Source organism: Xyrauchen texanus, chromosome 31, assembly GCF_025860055.1.
Source record: "Xyrauchen texanus isolate HMW12.3.18 chromosome 31, RBS_HiC_50CHRs, whole genome shotgun sequence".
Classification (NCBI taxonomy): domain Eukaryota; kingdom Metazoa; phylum Chordata; class Actinopteri; order Cypriniformes; family Catostomidae; genus Xyrauchen; species Xyrauchen texanus.
This window is the reverse complement of record NC_068306.1, coordinates 25,560,023-25,585,944: the sequence shown is the minus strand read 5'-3', so window position 1 is coordinate 25,585,944 and position 25,922 is coordinate 25,560,023. Positions and strand designations below refer to the sequence as shown.

Genomic DNA, 25,922 nt, shown 5'->3' with positions numbered 1-25,922 from the left:
CAATTTTTTATGTGTTTACTTCAAACATTGATGATTGCCCCCATTGCCCAAAACACAGAGTCTGGGACAAAATGAAATCCGAGTGCCCAATACGTCACACATAAAACTCTGAACCTTAAACCAAAATTCTTGGATCTTAACACACCACCAAAAAACATGGGTTCTCCATCTGTTGCTCACTTCGATGTTGTGTCGAAGAAGCGACACTTGGGTTCTCTCTTGAGAGCCTTTTGCATCTTTGATCTATGAGAAAAGGCCAATGAGAAATTGGCAGACAGAATTTGCATGTCCCGCCCCTGGACATACGGGTATAAAGGGAGGGAAATGTGTCTGTTTCATTCAGAAATTTTCTTCGGAGCCGATCGGTTGTGCGTGCAGCGAGCTGCAAGTCACAGTCTGTTTCCTCCCATCTCTGAGCGATTGCTGTTGGATCTACGGAGCATATCAGCAGCTTTCTCCTTCCCTGCACAACATTGCAGCTTGCCCCTGGGCACTTCGACCCCATTACATTGGCCTATCACACCCAGGCCGTGCCCCCCCCCTTGCGGGTCCGAGCACACGCAACAAGAAGTGTTGTGTCCTCATGGGGACTGGCCAGGGGCACCTCCCTAGCAGACATATGTAGAGCAGCGGAGCACCCAATACCTTTGCGAGATTTTACAATCTCGGGGTTGAGTCGGTTTCGTCCCGTGTTTTCTCAGGTCCGAGCCGGTAGAACTCGGTACAAGCTGCGGGTGGACCGCTTGCACCTAGTGCCCTTTCCCTCCGCTGAGGTAAAACTGTGCACTCTTATCCCAGGTGTTCCCACAAACTTGGCTCCCTGGATGACTCTTCCCTTGATGATTTGATGGGGCATTTGGGAAGGGTATGTGCAGTCTGACACAGCCGGTGACTTTGGCACGTAAAATACCTGCCCGCTCCTGTGTCAGCAGTACACGGCTCGGCGCATGCCGTGATTTAAATTGTACCCCTAGTGTCGCTTCTTCGACACAACGTCAAAGTGAGCGACAGACGGGGAACGTCTAGGTTACGGATGTAACCTCCGTTCCCTGATGGAGGGAATGAGATGTCATGTCCTCCCGGCCATGTCGCAGAACCAAGCCACTATTGCGGCTGAACCTCATTGTCGGCTCCTCAGAAAAATCCTGAATGAAACAGACCCATTTCCCTCCCTTTATACTTGTATATCCGGGAGCAGGACATGCAAATTCTGTCTGCCAATTTCTCATTGGCCTATTCTCATAGATCAGAGATGCGAAAGGCTCTCAAGAGAGACCCCTAGTGTCGCTTCTGAGACACAACGTCTCATTCCCTCCATCAGGGAACGGAGGTTACATCCGTAACCTAGACATTCCCTAGCACATTCTTTTTTTTCTCCCTCTCTCTCTCTCTCTCTCTCTCTCTCTCCCCCCTTTTCTCCCCAACTTGGAATGTACAATTCCCAGTGTGCTCTAAGTCCTCATGGTGGCATAGTGACTCGCCTCTATCCGGGAGGTGGAGGGTAAATCCCAGCTGCCTCCGCATCTGAGATGGTCAATCCACACATCTTGTCACATGGCTTGTTGATCGTGTTACAGCGGAGACATAGCGTATGTGAAGGCTTCACGTTATTCTCTGCGGCATCCAAGCACAACTCACCAAGCACCCCACCGAGAGCGAGAACCACATTATAGCGACCATGAGGAGGTTACCCCATGTGACTCGACCCTCCCCAGCAACCGGCCCAATTTAGTTGCTCAGGAGACCAGGTTGGAGTAACTCAGCACACCCTGGATTTCGAACTCGCGACTCAAGGGGTGTTAGTCAGCGTCTTTACTCGCTGAGCTACCCAGGCCCCCTTCCTAGAACATTCTTGAGTTTTATGTTTAAATAACCTGTTTTTAGGGCCTAGATCTTTAAAAAAAATTAAAATAAAAAGGCCTAAGCATGAATGTTTAAACTTGAAGTGTGTAATTTCTGCTCTCAGTAGCGTCACCAAATGGAATTGCCAAAATGATTATCAATGTTTGATGGAGCCACAGAGCCATAGTTGTTACACTTTTCAGGCAAATTAGCTTACTAATGGCTTACCTATAGTTGTCTCTAAACTGGTATAGGAGAAAGTATTTTAACAATGAAAAAATCACACACTTCACTTAAAGGATTAGTTCACCACCCAAAACTGAAAATATTTCCTTCTTCCACAGATTTCAGCTCAGTTTGTCCATACAATGCATGTAAATTGGTGGCAGCGTTCTGCTGGCAGCATAAAAGTAATCCACATGACTCCTTTCGATCAAATAATGTCTTCTGTAGCAAATCAATAATTTAAATGTTTTTACATTTAATTTGTTGCTTCTGCCCAGCACTGACTTTCTGTTTGAAATTAACTAACTCTTGCGTGATGATAGTTCCTCTGTTGTGTACAAAGCGTGCGATTCAGACCTCTCGTGTGAACGCGCCATAGCACTTACATTGCTTATGCTTCGACTGCTGGCAGGAAGCGATTTGTTTAAGTTAATAAAGTTTTAATTATTGATTTATTTTCTACACCAACCTATCATTATCATATGGATTACTTTTATGCTTCCTAAATATGCTTTTTTGACCATCAAACAGTCAGCAGCCTGATGGCACCCGTTTACATGCATTATATCTGTGCTGAAATCTGCTTATAAAAATCGTCACTTAGGTTCTGCTGATGAAGGAAAATCTGTATGAAAGGAATGAGAGGATTTTCATTTTGGGTAACTAACCATTTAATGCATCCTTCAGCAGTTATGTAGCTATGCCACTGACTATGTAGATATAATAAAACTGTCATCCTACATTGATCTTTTGTTGATATGATGGTAGTATACCTGAACTAGGGGTTTGGATCAATGTAAAAGCAATGCTTTTTTCAGCTTAGTGCCATGAGTAAAGCAAAATTTGACTATATAAATGTCTGCGATGATATAAAAAATAAATGTCACTATGTATTTTTATCTGCTCTGATCATTTTGCGATTCATGCGCAGAATTATAATAAACAGCTAATTTTGTATTTTTAGATGGAGACTGAGTCATTGACACATGTCGCTAGAGTGGATTTAATAAGGCTTTATATAACATTAATTTGGCTTAATGCATCCACACACATTAAAAAGAACCTCTCAGAATTATGACCAGACAGTGTTTTACCAATGTGGATTTTTCACAGAGTGAGTCAACCCCTAATCCAACAGTAAAAATCCCCCCATTTAGAGCAAATGTCATAACATATATATATATATATATATATATATATATATATATATATATATATATATATATATATATTTGCTGCAGGAATCGGGTGCTTTGGATAAGTCATTAAATGAAATGAATAATTATGGAAAAACCCTGCTGAGTTGGTATCATGGGACTAAATGTGCACTCTAGTGTTGATACAAAATGAAATATGACTTATTTGCAAGCAGGAACAAAACCCTAGAGGCATATCAATAAATAACAGTAAGATTTGATTAAGCAAAGAGCTTTTATAGTGACTTCTATGGAAAAAATATGAAAAATATGAACCTACAGTAAAGCACAGCATTAGTTTACCTTCAGTTACAGCATCTGGTGGTTTGGCTCTGACATAACATTGTGCTGTCTGTTGCTCTCTATGGGGTTTCTTTCATCTAATCCAGCCTTTGATATTCTTTAAAGGAAAGGTGCACCCTAAAATGTATTTTACATCACTGACAACAGTTATGTATCTCATGGCTACATAAAAGTTTGTTTTTGCTTTGATATAAGGCTATATGCAACCTTGAATATTGAATACAGATTAAAGAAAACATTGCGCTATTATTAATTTCAGTAACCTCTCCCTGACCTGAAGGGAGAAAAGCTAAAAAAAGGAAGACTCCCTGTTCTTACTACAACTTTCAGTCTTATCATAGTTTTCAGATTTATCTATTATTTTTCAGGACACATCATTCACTCTATCTTGGTATGATGAATCTTTTCTGAAATGCCTTGAATCAAATTGTCAGGCCATCTCATCATAAAATCAATAATGATGTTTATCTAAAAAAAAAAAAGAGATGTTCTCAATTTCGATGATAAAATTTGAGAAATGTTCTATACTTAGCCTATGTTCTACATCTAGAACAGGGGTATTCATTACATCAATTGTGTTAACAAGAGAACCACTGGTTGGATGATCTAGATAAAAATATTTCCTGATGTCTGTGGCTGTGTGCTGTTTGATTAACAGGCGGCTAATGTTTGATCGCTATTGCGGGTGCTACTTAAAGAAATAGTTCACTCTTAAATGAAAATTCTCTCATAATGTACTCACCCTCATGCCATCCCAGATGTGTATGAATTTCTTTCTTCAGAACACAAATTAAGATTTTCAGAAGAATATTTCAGCTCTGTAGGTCCATACAATACAAGTGATAGGATGCCAACATTTTGACAAATTTGCAAAAAGCACATAAAGGCAGCACAAAAGTAATCCATGTGACTCCAGTGATTAAATCCATGACTTCAGAAGTAATATAATAGGTGTGGGTGAGAAACAGATAATTGTTTATGTACATTTTTGCTAGAAATTCTTCTCCATGCCCAGTAGATGGTGATAGGCATGAAGAATGTGAATAACCAAAAACCAAAAAAGAAGAAAGTAAAAGTTAAAGTGGAGATTCACTGAACAGCGAGGACCATTTATAGTAAACTTAAATATTGATCTGTTTCTCACCCAACCTATCATATCTCTTCTAAAGACATGGATTTAACCACTGGAGTCACATGGATTAGGCTACTTGTATGACACATGTGATTTTTTCGAGCTTCACAATTTTGGCACCCATTCACTTGCATTGTATGGACCAACAGAGCTGAAATATTCTTCTAAAAATCTTTATTCGTACACATCCGGGATGGCATTAGGGTGACCAAATGATGAGAGAATTTAAATTTTTGTGTGAATTGTTCCATTAAAGCCCAATGTGGCCCCTGTACCAAACTACTGCTCTACCTCCTCTATTGTGTGGGACTATTGTTCTGAAATAGGCTACCATTAAAAAAAAAGGCAAAAAAAAAAAAGAAAATAGGTGCAATGTGTATACCTTCTACAATGTTTTACAATTATCACAAAATATTAGGTAACACAGGAAATAGGCAAATATAAATGTGATAAATAATTACATGCCTTTATTATATGGACAGCTTTTTAGTTATGTGTCTTGGCTCCTATGTCTTCCTACTTTATTTTTATGGATGTTGTCACTAGGATTCTAACAATAAGGATAACATTCCAGTTACACAAATGGATGCTGTATCAGTGGTTTTGTATGTTGGTTTCAAACACCTAGTTCAAACCCCTCATAATTTCATTTCATAATTTTTTGTCAGGGCTATCCTACAAACTACAATTCAGATGTCATGATATTTTTGCTATAGCTGTTGGTAAACAAATGAACACAATTTAACTATGGTAGATTTTAACTGAAATGTTGAACTGTGTTCTTAGAACAAGGTGATTTTCCATAATATTGTATAATGTATAAACTTTTTTAATTGAAATATTTGTTTCAGTAATTTTTTTACTGTTTAAATTTAGTAGAAAACCTATAATAGGATGTTTAATGGCAGTTTCCTTTGTGACAACTTACCCCATACTGTGATGTGTGGCATGGCCCATCACTGAAGAATATTTAAACACGTATATATATATATATAGGGGGCCTGTGTAGCTCAGCGAGTATTGTCGCTGACTACAACCCCTGGAGTCATGAGTTCAAATCCAGGGTGTGCTGAATGACTCCTGCCAGGTCTCTTAAGCAACCAAAATTGGCCTAGTTGCTAGGGAGGGTAGTTACCCTCCCCTTTTGAAGTGTTTCAAAACTTTTGACTGGTAGTGTTTGTATATATATATGTATATGTATATATGTGTGTATATATACATATGTATATCATATATGTATATCTCAAAACCATTTACACAATCACTGCAAAACTTAATCAGGAAAGGAGCATTGGAAGGAATCTTCAGCCGTAAGCATTAGGGTGCATCAGCAAAATATTAAGTCAGTATAAATATTTCTTTAATTCCTGTTTATCTCCAGAAAATCAAAGCACTTGCCCTGTGAGCCTTTCAAGTTAATTAGCATAATGAGCCACCAAGGGTAGAGCTACCTGGATTACATTATCAATTTGCAATCCTAGCTCCTACTGCGAGTCAATTTAAAAAAACACCTAATTAACTTATATTAAAAAGTCAACATAATTATGTTGATGAGAAGTCCCTTTCTTATTGAGGGAGTAGATATCTGAACCAGTCAGGAACTTTTTCCTCTGAATATGAGCTGATTACTCCTGGTAATAACAATGTGCTTCTGATAACCTGTAAGATTCATATGGCAAATCTTTGTCCTGCTGTATTTTCTTAATTTATTTTGTTATTAGTCGAATTCTTAAACTTTGTTATGTTGTTTTTTTCAACCATCAAACAAATTACCAATTGCTGTGTTGCCAGATCTCACAAGTGAAACAAGCATCCTGGTATGGAAAAAAGTATAAAAAATGTATCACTTGCTAAAATAAGCAACAATTAACCATTTTCCCCCCTGTGTGGCAGATTTATCAACATAGAAATCATAATAGCGTACAGTTAATTAACAGTTAAGTATAATTTTATTTAAAGAATTGCTTCTCAGTCAAAACCCGGCAGCATCAAATCTGAATTAATGCTTCAAATCTAACAATAATCCAGTGAAGACTTGGAAACAACTGAGAAATAAACTTTTTACCTCAAATAATGTTTACCTTGTAATTGGATTAGCCATACATGTATATGTAGGATTCATCCATTTTTGTTCATAGGTCATAATTCAGAGAATACAACATCCACAACGGGCAATTAGGCAAAAAATGTGTGATGCCACAGTTTCCTTTAGGATCCTTTAGAATAACCGATGTGTGTGTGTGTGTGTGTGTGTGTGTGTGTGTGTGTGTGTGTGTGTGTGTGTGTGTGTGTGTGTGTGTGCGTGTGTGTGTGAATTCTGGTGCCCCACAACAAACAGCTCACTCCAAATCCTCTGTCAGTCCACTCTGCACAACCCACAGAACATCATCATCCACACAGTAACCAACGACCCCTATACCCAGAGGGAAAGAGTTGCAGACTGTTTCGTAAGAGTGGCTAAGAAGGCTCGCATATAATTCCCGCAGGCCAACATCACCATCTCAACCCTGCTACACAAGAAGGACTACCCTGCTGACCTGATCAATAGTGTCATCCTGAGGATAAACAACTGCATGTTCCAGCCTTATGGCCATTAATGCTGCCCACCACCCAAGTCTAATAACTGAGGATTTATATGACCATATGCACCTAAACCAGGAGTGGGGGCTGACTACCACACCTGGACTCACGGTTGCTAGGGAGAGTAGAGTCACATGGAGTAACCTCCTTGTTGTCACAATTAGATGTTCTCGCTCTCAATGGGGCATGTGGTAAGTTGTGCGTGGATTGTGGAGAGTAGCTTGAGTCTCCAAATACGGAGTCTCTGCAGTGCGCACAACGTCCACGTGACAAGATGTGCTGATCGACTGTTTCGGAAGTGAAGGCAACAGAGATTGAGGTAAGTAACCGCGCCACCACGAGGCCCTACTAAGTAGTTGGATCTGGGCATTCCAAATTGGGGAGAAACGAGGATAATAGTTTAAAAAAAAAAAAGATTAATCACTCGGCAGAAATTTCCAATCTGCACCCTTACAACATCGGCTTACAAGTTCCAGCAGTCATCGCAGTAACCAACATTCAACTACACAAAGGGGCCCACAAACTAGACACACTCCAGTAAGAAGAGCGCAACCAACCAGAACACAACACACTGAAGCACAACCAAACCCCTCTCAGCCCAGCTCCAGTCAACATACAAACATTGACCCTCACACACAACAGCAGGAGGCACCAGACAGACCAGCCCAGCGCTTCCCGCGTTCACAGCAGCTCACTTATGCTGACGTAATGAAGGGCAAAACACACACTGACTCCTCAGACATTACAGAGGTCAGACATCTTCTACATCTCATCTGTAGAATACTGGGGTAAGCCATCTGGACCAACAAAACACCTCACTTTATTTCACAATGACTTCTTTAAGCTCTTGGAATACTCAAGGCATCTACTCCACAAACTTAAGGGCCAAGACTTTAAAAACAGAATCTCTGAAAAACATTTATAGACAGGACATCATTATTCTGCAAGAAACATGGTGCAGATCAGAAGTGGAAAGTCTCTGCCCTTTAGGATACAGGGAAATTGCATTGCCATCACTTAAAAACTGTTAAGTGAAATGCGGAGAGACTCTGGTGGGGTCATCATTTGGTTCAAAGAGACTTTAATAACAACCAATCAATCATGAAAAAAGACAACACGTGTCTGGCTTAAACTCATAAAAAGCTTGATAGAATGTGATAATGACCTTTACACCTGTGCAGCCTACATACCTCCATCAGAGTCTTCTTACTACAAGGACAATTATTTTGATCAGCTTCAGATGGAAACCAGCCAATCCCAGGCCCAGGGAAATGTGATGTTATGTGGAGACTTAAATTCAAGGACAGGTTCAGAATCAGACATTATAGATACCATGGAAATAACCACATACTGAAAGCCAACACACACATCTAACCCCCACCACTACAACACGGAACAATCCGGACAGTACAGTCAACAAAAGCGGTAAGGAGTTAGTGTGTCTCTGTCGAGGCCTGGGTCTGTATATGCTTAATGGTAGGATCCGAGGGGACTCTTTAGGCCGATTCACATACTGCTCAGCTCTTAGGGCTGGTGTAATTGACTATGCCATTACAGACATGGACCCCTCCTACATACGTTCACTATCAGACCACAGTCTTCCTTATCAGACCACTGTCAAATTAATGTGTTCCTAAAGAAGATTCAACACCATAGAACAGACCAAGGGCCCAGCAATCTGTTCAAACTAAACCCAATATACAAATGGTCCCCAACATATGAGTTTGAATTCCTTAGTTCAATTAGCTCCAAAGAAATGTCCAACCTAATCAATAGATTTCAATTAACACGGTTTTGTGGCTAACAAGATTGACGTAAATTCCGCAGTACAACAAATAAATGATATTTATCAAAGGTGCTCAATCAAAGCAAACCTACTCCGTACAAACAAGAAAACTAAACTGAAAACTGTGGATGAAATTTGGTTTGATAAAGAATGTAAAATTAAAAGAAAACTACTCAGACAGCTCTCCAACCAAAAACACAGAGAGCCACACAGCTGAAACCAGACAACATTTTCGTGAAGCACTCTGGGATTATAATAATACAATACGCCACAAAAAGCAACAACACCGTGTGACAGGTTGGAGGGCAGGGCTGGGTCGTGATTTTACACACACGGCCCCTTATCAGGCTAATCAAGCCTCCGAGAGGGATAAAGGCTGACTGCTGATGGTGGTGTGACAGAGAGAGAGAGAGCGTTTATGGGCATGTTTGTGTTTGTGTTTTTTCCTTTAAGTTCTTTATTCAAATTATTATTTATTTGAAATTAATCCCTTTACACACCAACACCACACTCTTAATGAAATTGAAAACTCAATTACTAATAATTTTAATAGTCTGAATAAACAACAAAGCCAGGACATAGCCATAAAAAACTGAGAATTATGTAAAGGTTATTTTAAAAGTTTGAAGTAGATGCATTTGTGGAGTAGAAATTTCTCCAGAAAATATCACACCTGACCAGAAAAACATGCATGAGTCAATTGGAATCTAAAACCATTTAGACTATCAGATTTGCAGTGAAGTATTTACAGTTGCACTGAAGAAAATGAAATCCAGAAAGGCATGCGGTTTAGACAACATTAGAACAGAAATGCAGTAATGCAGGAGGCCTTGTTAAAACTGTTAATCTGGGTCTGCAAACTGGCTGTTTTCCTGATACCTGGAGTATGGGCTTAATACACCCATTATATAAGAGTTGAGACAAATTCGACCCCAATAACTACTGAGGCATAGGTAGGTGAACAGTAAACTGGGGAAGACTTTCTGTTGTATCCTGAAAGCCCGGATACAGGCCTTCCTTTCCAAGCACAATGTCTTGAGTTAGATTTGATTTCAACCAAACCACAACACTGACCACACGCTACACACAATAGTCAACCAGCACGTTCGTCAAAAAACCCGTTTGATTCCATTTGGTTTTATGGTCTATATTTTAAAATTCTACAATCTGGCATTGGGGGTAAAATGTACGACACTATCAAATCTATGTATTCGGACAACAGGTGCAGAGATAAAATTGGCAATAAAAGAACAGAATTCTTCACTCAAATGCGTGGACTGAGACAGGGCTGCAGTTTGAGTCCAACTCTGTACAACTTTTACATTAATGAGAAAGCAGTGCTACTGGAACAATCTGCAACACCCAGTCTTACTCTAAATAATTAAGTAAAATTTCTTCTCTATGCAGAAGATCTGGTGCTGCTGTCAGCTACTGCACAAGGGCTACAGCAGCACCTAGACCTGCTACTGTCAGAACTGGGCCCTGACAGTCACTTAAAAAACAAAACAATAAAAAAACTAAAATTATGATCTTCCATAAAAAAATAAAAAAATACATTTACAGAGGTGAGAGAGAAATACCAAACTCTCAAACAAACTCTCAAACCACATGCCAAAGTTTTTCAGTTCAGCAGACACAGATCAAATGCAGGTGTTACTGGGGGAGGTCAATCATGCATCAGTTGCAGCAAAATTCATTTTTGAAGTGCACACCCTCAGAAACCAATTACCTTAATGTAGTTTGTTCACAGTATTTTTTTAATACATTTTTATGTTCATAATGTCTCGTAAAATGCTTGTTTTATTTTATATTGCATAGTGAATATTGTTATTATAGTTTTTATTGTATTTTATTCATTACCTGGCACCTTATTTTAATTATATTTTTATTGTAATTTGTCACTGTTTTATTATTATTATTTGTCTTGTCATGATCTGTCTTGTGTATTAATGGTTTGGCATTAATGAATGTAAACACAATCATGCTAATAAAGTACTTTAAATTGAAATTAAGAGAGAGTTGATTTTTGAACGAAACTGCAACCACTGCAGTCTCTCTCTCTCTCACCGCAGAGTCCTGCCACAACAAAAGAACAACCATCAGAACAGGACCACTACCAGACAATAACCGAAACACTGTGCCACAAGCATAAAATGGAAAAGATAGCATAACAAACCACTTTTATTTACCCTTTTTAATTTGTACTATTCCTTTATTTTATTGTATTTTACAAAGTTTACTTTAACTGCATGTATATGTGTGTAAATGTGTATGTATGTATATTTAATGTTACTATGCATTGGCAATGTACAGCTTTTCTTTTACCATGCCAATAAAACTATTTGAATCTTGACAGAGAGAGAGAGAGAGAGAGAGAGAGAGAGAGAGAGAGAGAGAGAGAGAGAGAGAGAGAGAGAGAGAGAGAGAAAGAGGTTACGCCGCTAGAGGCACTCTTTTTCTCTAAATATTTGAGATTGCAGTACAATGGGAACCATGTTAACCCATGGTAATCGTTGTTGTCTTGTCACCAAAATACCATACGAATATTATCACACGAAAACGTGGTATCTTGGTATTAAAGGTTACTGTGCTGGACATTCTGGAAGCTGGTTCAATGACACACCAAATTAATATTTTAAAGAACTATTTACAGTAACTGTAATAATTTTACCAATTCCTGTTTATAATTTTGGAAACTATGGTTACCAGGGTTCATTTTTATAGGGGACCTCTTTTTTGCTGATGCTGAATGATCAACAGGGTTTTTTTTTTGTCACCAGAAACAAACAATTCGCGGCATTTGTTTGTTAGCATACACAAATCACTCTATATTTTATAATGTTACGAGATTCACTCAATGCAAATTTAAGGTTTGGATTCAGTGTGTTGACGTGATTTTTGAATGGTTATTTGTGCCCGCCCTTTCCCTGCATCTCATTACACGCGCAGCGCCAGTTGCTCTAGGTGAAGCTCAGCTCACTCGCGAGCCACAGAATGAAGCAGGTGTATAACATGGCGAACACAAGCTACGGATCACTCGCTACTCTTCTCTTCTTATTCATCATTTCGGCAGCTATCTATACAGGTAGGAATTTTATATTTGGGCTCATAAATCCATTTATATGGGAAAAGATGGTTGGGGCAGCGCGACGGACCTTCACCGCGAGCGGCGATTTTGTGGTGTTTGGATTGAAAGTGTTTTAGTTCAGAGGACTGATGGGTTTCAAAGTTAGCTACGTGTGTTTTGCCACTCAAAGGTTCGAGCTGCATGCGGCATTTCTTCTGCTCCTCTCTGTGAACTTTGACGCCTCAAAGTCTGCAGATGTTTTCCAATTGCTTTGGCTGCGGGTCTCTCCGCGCGTGCATGCGGGAGAGAAGTGAGTCAGGAGTCACGCAGTAGCGCGAGATCTATCTTTCCACTGCCATTTTATACAAACTACCATTTGTTTAATCCTCAAATCAACTGCACTAAAGATATAACTCCGATGCTTTCATCTTATTGGAAGCCTTCTGTAGAGAGGAACACTGTGAACACACACACACTCATTAACAAACAAACAGACCTTTTTATTTAACGCATCGCTGAGCATCATTGTTCTGAAACAACTGTTCATGTTTGAATGGATTATTGTTATGGGTTTGCATCTGAAGTAATGCTTATTTTGCCCACTCCTTGCACGATTTATGGGTGGTTATTAAAGCAAATGTGGACGGTGCTCTTTAATTTGTAATAAAACGCAGACCTTTAACGCCAATGAATGAGCATCCAAGACTCTGGCTTTTTGCAGCTCACATAAGCCGTGAATGAGCTCCCTAAACAAAGTTTGGAAATAGGCTTTAACGCCGATGTGTTGATGTATATGCCCATGGAATAAGCCTCGTGCGTTTTGGTTTCGCTATTTGTCAGCGCATTCTGGACTCTCCAAATATATTTAAATATCAGGATATTTAAATTACACATCCAGTAATGCCATTGTATACAGTATTACTCTAGGTCACAATAACCAGTGGTTGCAGTTTCGTTCAACAATATACACAAATGCATGCTTTTTAAATAGCCTACTATTATGAATTTACCCAGCCATGCTCTCGCTGGGAACACGTTCGTTGCTTGTGTGGCTGTTGGGAGAGAATCAACCATAAAACCGTTTGTTCAAGAGTGACAAAGCAATATTTCCTCCGTCGTTCTCCAAGTGCTGTTCATTTTCCTTTTACATCGATGTCTGTTGCCAGCAGCAGTCGTCATTTTTAAACCGAGTCAACAAGATATTATTATTTTTACTCGGTAAAGTTAGTGACGTATTTATAGTCTTAACTCGTATGTTTAGCATAGTGTTATGTGTCACGAGGCGCTTTGTATTTTTGCCTGTGAAAGTCTTTTGGAAATGTTCATCTCCAAATGTACTCGGATGCGCCGTTAGTGCAATACATCTGTCGCGTGCTTGCAGTGTAGACGCCTTGGTTATAACTGGTGCGTTCTTGTTGTTTCGCGTTGCGTCAGTTATTGTGGGAGAGTTTGAATTTCGTTGCGTCGCTCGTATGCAATGTAGACGGATGGGTGGCTTTATCATACCGGATATCTACACTTCAAGGAAATTACAGTTACACAATAACAAAGCTTGATTCACTTTTAGAGGTAAAAGGAGAGATAAGCAGTGATTGGAAACACGTCGGGTCAAAACAAGGAAGTGCGTTGCGGTGCGCGCTGTGCCAGCGATAGTGTTCAAAGATACAGCATGGATAAACGGTCGAAGTTTCAAGCTTAACGTGATTTTATTTGATGCCAGAGAAAACATATCTTTGTTGTCAAGATTATAACATACTGTAGCAGCATCAGCACAATAATGTATTATATAGCTACCAGCCATTATTAAATGAATAGTTCACCCAAAAGTGAAGATTTTCTCTTAATTTACTCACCCTCAGGCCATCCCTGATGTGTATGATTTTCTAATGCAGAACAAAAACAAAGCTTTTTTTGAAGAATATCTCAGCTCTGAAGGTCCATACAATGCAAGTGAATGGCAACCAGAACTTTGAAGCTCCAAAAAGTATATAAAGGAAGCATAAAAGTAATCCATATGACTCCGGTAGTTTAATCCACGTGTTGAGAAAAGTCATAGCCTAATATTTAAGGCCTTTTTTACAATCAATGTCCACTTTTACTTTCACTTTCTTCTTTTGTTTTTTGTTGATTTACATTTTTCATGCATATCACCACCTGATGGTGGAGGCTGGTTAAAAGTGGAGATTTATAATAAAAAAGGACTTGAATATTTATCATCCATACTTCATATTACTATTGAAGACATGCTTTTTGGCAGACATGGGGACTTGTGACTTGGACTCGAGTCGACTCGAGTCGCTATTTTTATGACTTGTGACTTGACTTGACAAAAAATAAAATACTTGAGACTTGACTTGGAAGTTAAAGACTCGGGACTTGACTTGAGACATGAAGACTTGAATGACTTGAGTGTTAATCACATCATGTTTTCAGTTTGAATATAAAATATATAAATTATTAAAAAAAAAAAAAGGTTGATCCAGCTGGAGCGCAGGCTGAGAATAGTTTTGTCATGACTGGATCACGACACTATATGCTATCATCAGCCATGCCCTCTCGTACCTTACGCACACCACGCCCACTTAGATCAGATAACACATCAACATGTCAGCCGCGGGGTAACGTTACCGAGGGTCATCGCTTTCGGCTTCAAAAATTATTATCAAGATGGCAAAAGACGAACAGCGCTTTGCAAGACATGCAACGTTAAGATCGCAGACAGCCAGACGACAACCTCCAATTTCGATCCGCCATTTGAAGAGCCATTCTGCCCAGTAAGTGCTTGTCAATTTGTTAATTTTATCTGGTTAGTTGGTAGTTAGCTAATGTAATAATAGCAGGGTTCCCACGGGTCCTTGAAATCCTTGAAAGTTTGTGAATCTGAAAAATAAAATTCAAGGCCCTGGAAAGTTCTTGAAAATAAACATACATAGATACAGGTCCTTGAAAGTGCTTGAATTTATTTTGTGCAAGAAGTTTTCTGGAAAAAAAAATCTGTCCATTAATTTTTTATTTCGCCAACACTTCGTGGCTTATGCTGCATACTAGCCTGCTTGATTTACGTTAGTTACGCGCATTTACGTTAAGTGTTTCCCGCGCGAGGTACTTTGTTTTGTACGTTGCCATGACGTTCACGCGCGCTGGTACCTTAACGTTTCCCACTCACAGACATTGCAAAAATAGGCTTATGGATATACTCTGTGTGAGTGAGTGTGGGTGTGGGAGTGTGAGAGCGCGAGAGTGAGTGTGTGTGTGTGTGAGCGTGAGAGTGAGTGTGGTTGTGGGAGTGTGGGAGAGAGAGTGTGTGTGAGTGAGTGAGTGAGTGAGTGTGTGTGAGAGTGAGTGAGTGTGGGTGTGGGAGTGTGAGAGCGTGAGTGTGTGTGTGTGTGTGAGCGTGAGAGTGAGTGTGGTTGTGGGAGTGTGGGAGAGAGAGTGTGTGTGAGAGTGAGTGAGTGAGTGAGTGAGTGTGTGTGTGAGAGTGAGTGAGTGAGTGAGTGTGGGTGTGGGAGTGTGGGAGAGAGAGAGTGTGGGTGTGGGAGTGTGGGTGTGGGAGTGTGGGAGAGAGAGAGAGAGAGTGTGTGTGTGTGAGAGAGAGAGTGGGTGTGGGAGAGAGAGGAGAAATGTAACGAAGTTTAATGTATGTAACTGTGTTTGAGAGAGAGAGAGAGGGAGGTGTTCAGAGAGGAGTCTGTTGGATGTTAAGCTGTTATTTGTTTTATGGACTCAATGTTGAAAATTTAAAACATTTCAAACACTGTTGGCAGAAGTGAAAAATAAATAATTTTATGAAGTTACAATTTTGTTTGATTCCATGATGTATTTTACTGAACATGAGTATTGTAATTTACTGACAGTTACTTATATCTTGTCTTTTCACTTTATTATGATCAGATTCTGCAGGTAAAATTACAATAATAAGGTGACTTGACTTGGACTTGACTTGACATAGCCTGTGACTTGACTTGGACTTGACTTGACATAGCTGTGACTTGACTTGACTTGCCCAAGAAAAAAATACTTGGGACTTACTTGAGACTTGAAGGTTAAGACTTGAGACTTACTTGAGACTTGCACATGTGTGACATGGTCCCATCTCTGCTTTTTGGTGCTTCAAAGTTCTGGTCTCCATTCACTTGTTTGGACCTACAGAGCAGTGTATCTTCTAAAAATTCTTTCGCAGCTGGGTTGGCATGAGGGTGAGTAAATTTTTTGGTGAACTGTCTCTTTAACATAACATTGAAGCAGGTACTTAATCTCTATGAATTGGCACTCTCTACCCCCTCTGACTCTTTCAATGCTTGGTGTCTCCTCAGTGCCCATTGCTTTGAGGCTTTAGGCATTCTTTAATGGTTCTGGGGTGTTTCCTCACAATTTCTTTGAATTGAAGGAGAGCCTTATCCCTATTAACCCTGTATTGACAAGAGCCTTATATTTCAGGAAATTCATCAGTTTCCATTATCCAGTGAAGATGCTTCAAAATCAGACAAACACTTAGTTTACAGCATATAGAAGAACAGATAACTTTAATAATAATAATTATAATAATTCCTTACATTTATACTGCTTTTCTATGCACTGAATGCGCTTTACATAGTATAGGAGGAATCTCCTCAACCACCACCAGTGTGCAGAATCCACCTTGATGATGCGACTGCAGCCATAGTGCGTCAGTAAGCTCAACATTCACCAGCTATTGATGGAGAGGAGAGAAGAGTAATGTAGCCAATTCAGGGATGGGATTATTAGGAGGCCATGATAGATAAGGGCCAATGGGGGAAATTCACCCAGGACACCAGGGTACACCCCTACTCTTTATGAGAATTGCTCTGGGATTTTTAATGACCACTGAGAGTCAAGACCTCAGTTTAACATCTCATTCAAAGGACATTGCCTTTTTACAGTATAGTGACCCCATCACTATACTGGGGCATTAAGACCCAGACAGACCACTGGGTGAGTACCTCCTGCTGGCCTCCCTAATACCTCTTCCAGCAGCAAACTTCGTTTTGCCCCAGGAGGTCTTCCATCCAGGTACTGGCCAGGCTCAACCCAGTTTAGCTTTAGTGGGCAACCAGGCAAGAGCTGCAGGGTGACATGTCGGTTAAACTTTAGGACCTGCAGCACATAATATGTTTATAAGGTAATATAAAAGAAAGCAATAGCTTAACCAGGTCGCTGTTATTAGACATTTCTTCCCCTTTGAAGTGTGTATATTTGTTTTGCTCCACTTGGCTGTCAGACTAATACCTTACAGAGTGAAAATGAAAATGGCTGGGGGAGAAGCTAATCCACATAAGAATATTTTGAGGATTACGTCTGGAGTCTGCCATGCCCGCCTTGCTATTGATTGGTTGCTTTGCTCTGTGAAAATGACAGCACAGGGGGAGACAAGAGCTCTCTTAATTCTTTCAGTTCAGGCCGAAGCTAGACAGATTACTGGTGTTATTTGTAGTACCGGTATTTTACTTTATGCTTGTTTATGGTATCATTGAGTTTCTATTAGAAACCTTTTGCCACAATTGATTTTATGGTATGGCTCACTTATATGTTGTCTGCAAATATAATAAGCCTACGTGGCAAGACATGTGATTAGCAAAATACTGTATTGACACTGGGGTAGACTGTCAGATGTTTCAGATTAGAGAACATTTCTTCTTATTTATTTGCTACCATTTTAATGACTCTTTTTGTCAGACATTGTGGTTATGATTGATGAGTAAAGATGCTGGCAATAGAAGTTTTAACCGCAAGATAATCATTGACCTCTTTGACTTTGACAAAGATAAAAGCGTCTATTAATATCATTTGTGAACATGGTTTATGGGCTAAATGATGTATTTATTTCAACAAAATAAGGACATTTTTGTCTTGATTGAAATTTTGTGATGACATTCCCTTGTTGCAACACAACAAAGGCCTGATGGCAAAATACATGCTGACCAGTACATGAGTTTATTTGATCCTAATTTCTTGTAAATTGCTCTTTGTTTGGGTGAAAAGTCCAACAAGGACGCTCTGTTCTACAGCCAAACTGGGATGCCTGCTTGCTGAGTAAGAGATTCCTCCAAAACCGTTGTCATGCAGTCAGCCACTCTACACATCACCCAGTACGAGATGATTATCAAACAAAATGTACTTTAAAAAGTAAACACTATTTTATTAGATATCCAACCTCCAGATAAAATTGATATTAAAGCTATTTACACAGCTCTCTGGAAAACTTGATTCTGATTTGTTACTCACAGCATTCATTGGTGACCGTTGTCCATAGCAACACTGTATAAGTGACCGCTTATCTTGGTAATCTATATTTCCTACATAGTTGTCTTCCTAATAAAATTATTAAAACTAAAATCTATTTTTCATGTCCATGTATTTTTTATGTTTACATTAAATTTTTTTAGAAGCAGCATAATAAGTGAGAGATTTTTTTAATTTCCAGATCATTATCGAAAAATAAACACCGTCAGTGACGAGACCTGATTATAAAAGCTGCTTATCTGCTGATAATGACCAGCTGTTTCTTCATTATCTCTTAAGTAACTCAAGTAACTTAATTAATCTATAACATTAGTAAACCCCAATTATTGTCATATTTTTTTAGCTTTAACTCTGTCAAAACAAAAAACAAACAAGAGAACAGTTACTTTTATTGCAATTTTAGGGAAAAAGACAGATATTCTTCAATCAGTGAGCTATTTCAATGGACATTATTAGGAACATGTAATCAGTCAAGCATAAACCTGTTTTGCAGATGTTTGATGATCTTAAGGAACAAATTCTGAAACACAGCACCACAGCAACCTCTCACTTCCATCCTGTGCTGGAGAGCAGCTGATAATGGAGCAGTTTACCAAACATCATATTGCAGCTCATGCTGAGAGACTTCTCATTAAATGGAGATTACAAGCGTCCATTAGCATTAACTTTTAAGAACTACTAACCCACTCAGAAGTCCTCTGTATAAAGTTAATCGCAGTGCTCATTTTTCAAAATATATCTGGTCCCTATTGAGATAGAGGGGCTATGTATGTTATTATAAAGCAAGGTCCCTTGGGAAACATAACCGTTTATCTTCTGGCTGTACAAATAAGGATTTAGTACTCTCTGATAAGCACCAATGAGTTTTTGCCTTTGCAGTTCACTGGAGGATAAAACAGAAAAACTCCTTTAAGAATTCACTACAAAGTCAAATGCTTGGAAGTTGGATTGTTCATAATTTGGAATTTCAAAAACTGCTGCGTTACATGTTTGGTCCATCCAGCAAGAATTGAATTTGTGTCCATTGAAGATGTTTAATGACTTACAAGTTGTTGGCTCTCTTCTCTTTGTTCACAGCTTGTATTGTATTGTTTATGGCTTCGAGCTGCAGCATACAGACAAAAAGATAAATGTGCTTGTACTCTTTTGGAGTTTCAGTCCATTCATTACAGTCCATGCAAAAGTGGTCGCTGTGCCTATTTTTTGCGCTTGTCATTTTATTGTGTTCTGATGTTGAATCATGGGGTACATTACAATTTGCATTTCACTCCTCGATTTGTCTTGTCATTCGAGATCACCAGGGCATTATATCAGCAATGCACATGGCTGACAATCATTGCTCTCCTCCCCTTCACCCTCCCATAGGGTTTATTAAAATGATTTTATCAGGTCACACCTGAAGAGCAGATATGAAATGGGCTGCGAATGTGCGATGTTTGTTTTACAAAGAAAAGATGTAGCCATTTGTAATGCCTCATCTGACCTACTATGTCAAAGGATTCAGCTTTCAGAATAAAACAAAATAGGTCATGCTCTAATCTCTTAGTGACTGGCAAAATCTGGTAGGGTGGGCCCGCTGGGCTGACATTCGATGTTCATCTAACATTTTAAGAATACCTTGGTGCTCTGGAAGTGTCGTGCCTTATAGGGCTGGGTGATTTGTCTTAAAAAATTATATCTCAATATTTTTCAGCCTATTGACAATATTCGAGATATCTCAATAATTATGTAGTTGCTCTGAAATGGCTCAAAAGTGTTTTTATTATTATTTTATTTTTTAATCAGAGGAATCATAATCTCATCCAAACAGCCATTGTAGCCAAGTAGATTCAATATTTATAGACATTAAATACAAATCTATTTCAAAATAATAATTTTCATTAAATAAACACAAGGGTGAATGAAATCCAATAATTTTCATTGATATGCACTTTGTTTATATTTCATATACAATAATACATAATAGCTTAATAAAAAATAATTATTTACCTTCAGATGTTTTACTTCTACATTTTTGGGACGTAACAAGGTGTGCAAAGCTACTTCACTGACTTATTTTGAAACCCCAGTTGAACATTGCATAATACAAAATTATTTATGGGACACGTCAGGTTTATTATAATATAATGTTGAATTATCATTATTATTCTGATTATTAGATTTTAGAGAGGCACTGATTGCAATTTTCTTGGCCAATTCCGTTTTTTTTTTTTTTTTGTTAGTGTGACTTGCCGATACTTATTTTTCCCGACTCCAAATTTCTTTCTAAGAACTATAATTGACAGCATATACAAAAAAAAAAAAAATCTACTTTTCTTCAATGCAAAATTTGATTTCATAATAAAATAAATTATGAAACATTACAATTTCTCCCCAAACTACACTAAGTTAGAAGATCTTCTCTTACTTAAACAACTCTCAAAATAAAGTGTTCTGTGACTGGAAAGAGGTAGAAATTACAATTAACTGAAAATGAGTTGCTTTATATAACAGATATCATTTTCCACTATTTTTATAAATGGACCTTTTTCTTGTTTTTAATCTTCTAACAAAACAATTCCAAAGATTACAAGCCTATGAACAAAACTGAAGTGTCCAATACGATCAACATTGACATTAAGCTTACGTTAGATGTCCAAATATCAGTTGTAAAACTGATTGCTGCTTCGGGATTGGTTTGTAACAGACTGCGTGTGTAACATGACACAAGATTAAACAACTCAGGCAATGTGACATCGGAAAAGTACCACCTTCTCGATATTGTGTATTTTGGGCTGAGGTAGGGATGGGCGATACCACTTATTTTCTTTTCGATCCGATACCAATAATTTCAAGTCCAATATCATTGATACCAATACCGATAACCTTCTGTTAAATAACATTGAATGTCCTGCCCCTTACTGAAACGGAAAATATGATTGGTTAGCAAATATCCAATCGTGTCTGAATTGAAAGTTCTGATTGGTGGTCAGCTTAGTCGAACTGTTTGTCTCGCCAGGGCTCCCCAGTGCATCTCCGTGCGCGTTTAGAGAGAATCTCTGTACATTTTTTTAAATAATAATAATAAAACGCAATTCACTCAACGGTGCTGCGGCAATGGGTTATTAGATTGAAAAAGTTCCAGGTTAAAAGCTTGTTGTTCTGGTGGCCACACTAATCATCACTTTTTTTCAGGTGGGAATATGCAAAATCCTAAAAAAGATATGACGTATGCCTTGGACTACATGACCAAAAGCTGTTTCTCCGATTTTCTATCATTACCCCTACAAGGCACTGATCTCTCTTGTTTGAACGTGTCTTGTGATGGCGCAAGCAATTGTCTGCTTGTGTCTTTCAGCATTTATGAATGTTAAGATGAGTGGAAGAAGAATAAGTTCCAATCCTACATAAGTATTTGCTAATATAGCCTAATCCTTTTTATTTCACTTTGAAGCTTATGATTCTTGTTCGTGGTAACCAAATAATAACATCCCTTGTTAAAAATAAATAAATAATTGAAAATCGATATTTTTGTGTGAGGATCGATATTTTTGAAACCACGTCAGTATCGGAAGTAACGATACTTTTAGGATCGATCCACCCATCCCTAGGCTGAGGAAATGTATCAGATTTCTGAAGCCTCTGTCCTAAACTATGGAGAACGGCTGGTCATCCAGGGCCATGAATTCAATCATTTTCCTTGTAATTGCTTTGGTCTTTTTGCTGCTGACTTGTGGCTGGCTCTGAGCTCTGGCTTTCTTTAGCCGCTTTGCATTTTTTAGCTTCTTCAAACTGGGCATGTGCAGCTGGGTGATGGTGTTTTATTAATAAAGTGTCTATTACAAACTGCGAACTCTGTGTCGTCTTCACTCTCATTGAAGGTCACCGGTCCGGGCCGAGCATGTGGAAAATCGTCTGATTCCGGTCCCTGGCCGGTCGATCGGTGCATCTCTATTAGATTTGCGTTTTATAAAAGTCATATATTTCTGTTCTGTTACTTCACCTCCACTTGGGGCTTTTATTTTGACTCTGAAAGTGCTTTTATTGTGACACAGAAAAGGCAATGTGTATTGGATAGTTTACAATGCATGTCCTGTAACGCTGTAATTTCCTCTTTTGCTGTTATTCTGTGCCGCATTTGTAGATTTGTATAATAACTTACAATAATAACGGTTACTAAAGTTTGGAATTGCGTGAAGGCTTGGACCTCACTTTGATTTCACAATTCATGTGAACTGATCTGAGAGTGCCGCCATGCGTGTGTGCACAGATCAGCGCGTCATTGGTTATAGACTTATCTGTCTTTAAATCGCAGCTTTTTGTGCGATTTAATAATCACATATGACCAATTTGCCATTTGATGTTAGTTTGATTCATTTTGCAGCCCTGAAGGATCATGTAATTAGTTTACCGATGCACTCTTTACGCAACTTAATGGCCAAATAAAAGCACATTACAATCATCACCATATTAATGATATTGGTCAATTTGACATCTTCAGCAAAATTATCTTGATTATATTGTTAATATTCAATATATCGCACAGCACTAGCCTTTGGTCAACATCAGATTAAAAATAGTGTCTGTATTTGCCAACCCGCCTCAGAGACTGCGGTTTTCTTGTCAATATCAAATGCTTATTCGGATTACATTTAACTGTTAGTATAGATCTTGACACTAAGAACCAGAAACCAGAACCAGAAACTCATCTATGTCATGAGAATTGATTGTTTGTCATGGTTTTCTCCATTTGGCAAAACAACAGGGTAGTCTTGGATTTTGAAGCTTGCGTTTCAGTAACTAATTAAAACAGTCATGAAAAAGTGTCTCTCGCCTGGGCAGAATCTGCTTGTTCTTAAAATAGCAAGCAGACACTGTGTTTTAAATGCCTGTAATCATGTGTTTTTATGCACTGCCTGAACGGATACTCGGTAATCCGGTCACTCAGAGCACATTGACAGACTCGCAATAGTGTTGAGGAATAAGCTGCTTTCAGTCATTTTGTTGTCCAATGATGTACCCGTCAGATTTGCCCATCGGCAAAGATGTGTTATTGTGCTTTTGCATATAAAATTCCAGGCCCAGCAAGATTGTTTATTTCAGCATATCATCTCTGGGTGTCCTTTAGTCCAGGATGTGACTGTCCATTGCAGTATTAAAGTTGCTGCTGAGCTACTGTTATGAATTTTCTTCTTGTGTTTTTCTTGGCTTTTTAATAAGTGCCACATTTAATGCGTGAATGTCACTGGCTACAGCTCTGTTTGTATAATATAGTTGTTATGAAGATAGGTACCCAAAATGTCCCCTTCATTTCATAGTGATGCTTGAGCATTGAATCAGTGAACTAGTAATAACTGTAAATTGGAATGCAAAGTTGTAACAGTCTGTGTTTCACCATTTTGGGCTTTTCCAAAGACCAATTGTGTTTATCTATCAAAGATGCCTTGAGGTTGTTTTTAAAGTTTGAACATTTGGACTGTATCAAAATCAAATGAATTAAGGAAAACTATTCTCTTTATCTCTGTCTCCTATTGTCAGTAACAATAGTAAGTTGTTTTGTTGTAAGCTCATTTAACTAGCGTTTCAAATGACTAATCATGTGGCTGGTTGACATAAATGAAAATCTGTTTAATCATCCTTTTTTTCTGGCAAGATGTCTGGGAGTAAAGTTGCGTGTTCATTAAATTGTGGATCTTAGAAGATTCAATACGATTTAGTGATAAGTTTGATGAAATAAAGGATATTAGCTTGCCTTAGGGTCTTAAAGGCTCATGAAACGGACTAGCAAGCTATTCTTGATGTGTGTTTATGCCGTGTAGACAAAATCTTCCCAATCTGGATTTGTTAATCCTGTTATCTGAGAGGTTTCTTCTTTTGTTCCCCTAATGTGCCGACAACAGACATATTTGAGCTCCAGACATGAGCTCGGTTAAAGAAGCCTTCTGGATGTGGGCTTTGTTTCCCTTCCATGTCAGACAGAGTTACCTCTGCACAGTACAAGACAGAAGACACTGATAGGATGAATATCCGTTCTAGGTGGGGTAAAGAGGAAATTGTTGTAGTATTTGAGGATTATGGTTCAGGGGATAGCACGTGAAATTCAAGTTGGACGAGCATAAAGCAGATAGGGGTGGAGGCAGGATATGAAATTAGCACCCGCCACCCACAAAATGCAGGTTTTTCATGCACAGTGGTGGGTAATTTTGCTCACCTACTCGCCACTGTGGAGGGCAACCTGTAAGGGATTTTTCACCCCTAGTTCGTTTGAGCACTCCGATTTAATGTTTATATTTGAACAACCCAAATGATCTCAGCCCTCCTAAGAGCCCTCACAAACAAACCATACTAAGACCACCATATTTTAAGATACACATAGAATCTCAAATGTTTTTCATCATTTAAAATAACTTGAATTGACTTGGTGTTAACAACAAAGGGTCTGAGATCACGCTAAGACGAACCAAAAAATAAACTGGGTCCTCTAAGTACATTGTGAACACCAAAAGCACTGAGGTAATTTACAGCTGTTTTTCTTTCTAGTTCACTCTAACTGAAAGTGGTCTGGTTCATTTTAACTATGTGAAACCACCTTAAGACGACTGACAATAAATGCTGTTAGACACAAAGATGTGCACACTTGATTTATATTTTATTTAGTGTCATCTATGAGAACGTTGCATATGATCTCCGATCATTCCACAGTGCAATGTCATAGCGACTACAGGTGAATTGTCATTTGTCATAATTAGTGCCTGACCGATATATTGGTCGGCTAATATTATGGATCGGGGTGGAGTTGTCTTCTCGGTAAGATGTAACTAGTTTGTGAAATACATACTAGAAAGTTAATGAACAATGACCCCATAATATATTTTCAATATAATGTTAACGTTACCCACAATGCTGTCTCTTCAAACTTTCAATGAATCTTTTATATATATATATATATATTAGGGCTGCACAATTTGGGGAAAATGTCATATTGCGATTATTGAGGTTAATATTGCGATATGCTATTGCGATACGTTTAAAAAAAAAATCCTGTTGTTTTTACCAAAAAATCTGGCAGCTGTGATTGCCAGAATAATTATGTAAAAAAAATACAGTTAAAATGTAAACCACTTTACAGAACAACCTGTACATTTTACAGTTTAAAATGGTTGTAATTTACACGCTGGCACTGTAAATAAAATTAAATAAAATCATAAACATGCCTTCTGAAACTGTAAAAATCTGTTGTTTACTTTAGGTATTTTGTTAATCACCATAGTAACTAAGGGCACATGATGACATGAAGTTCATCAATGGAGACTCTTCCAGGAGCAATGACCAATAGGTGTATAGAGACTCAGTCACACAAACACTAAACACCATCATGGTAACACATATAAGATTAAATAATGCAGTAAACATTTACTAAATTACATCAAATATAACACCGAACACCCCAGCGTACATAACTGATATAAAAAATATGATGAAACATAACTATTCCCATAAAATATAATGAAATGTAATGGGTCACGCAGGGAATTGTGGGAATGCCCGATT

The 25,922-nt window shown here is 38.5% G+C and overlaps 1 protein-coding gene across 5 annotated transcripts in view; it reads left to right on the top strand.

Moving 5' to 3' along the window:
- The first annotated feature begins 12,017 nt into the window (after positions 1-12,017).
- Positions 12,018-25,922, top strand: part of LOC127624560 (cell adhesion molecule 1-like) — a 490,282-nt gene continuing 476,377 nt past the window's right edge. For 4 of the 5 annotated variants that reach the window (XM_052099340.1, XM_052099339.1, XM_052099338.1 and 1 more), the window contains exon 1: positions 12,018-12,149. In XM_052099340.1, the coding sequence (XP_051955300.1) occupies positions 12,059-12,149 (91 nt within the window). In that variant the 5' untranslated portion in view covers positions 12,018-12,058. The remainder of the gene's footprint in view (positions 12,150-25,922) is intronic. The other variant, XM_052099337.1, reaches the window with a different exon arrangement.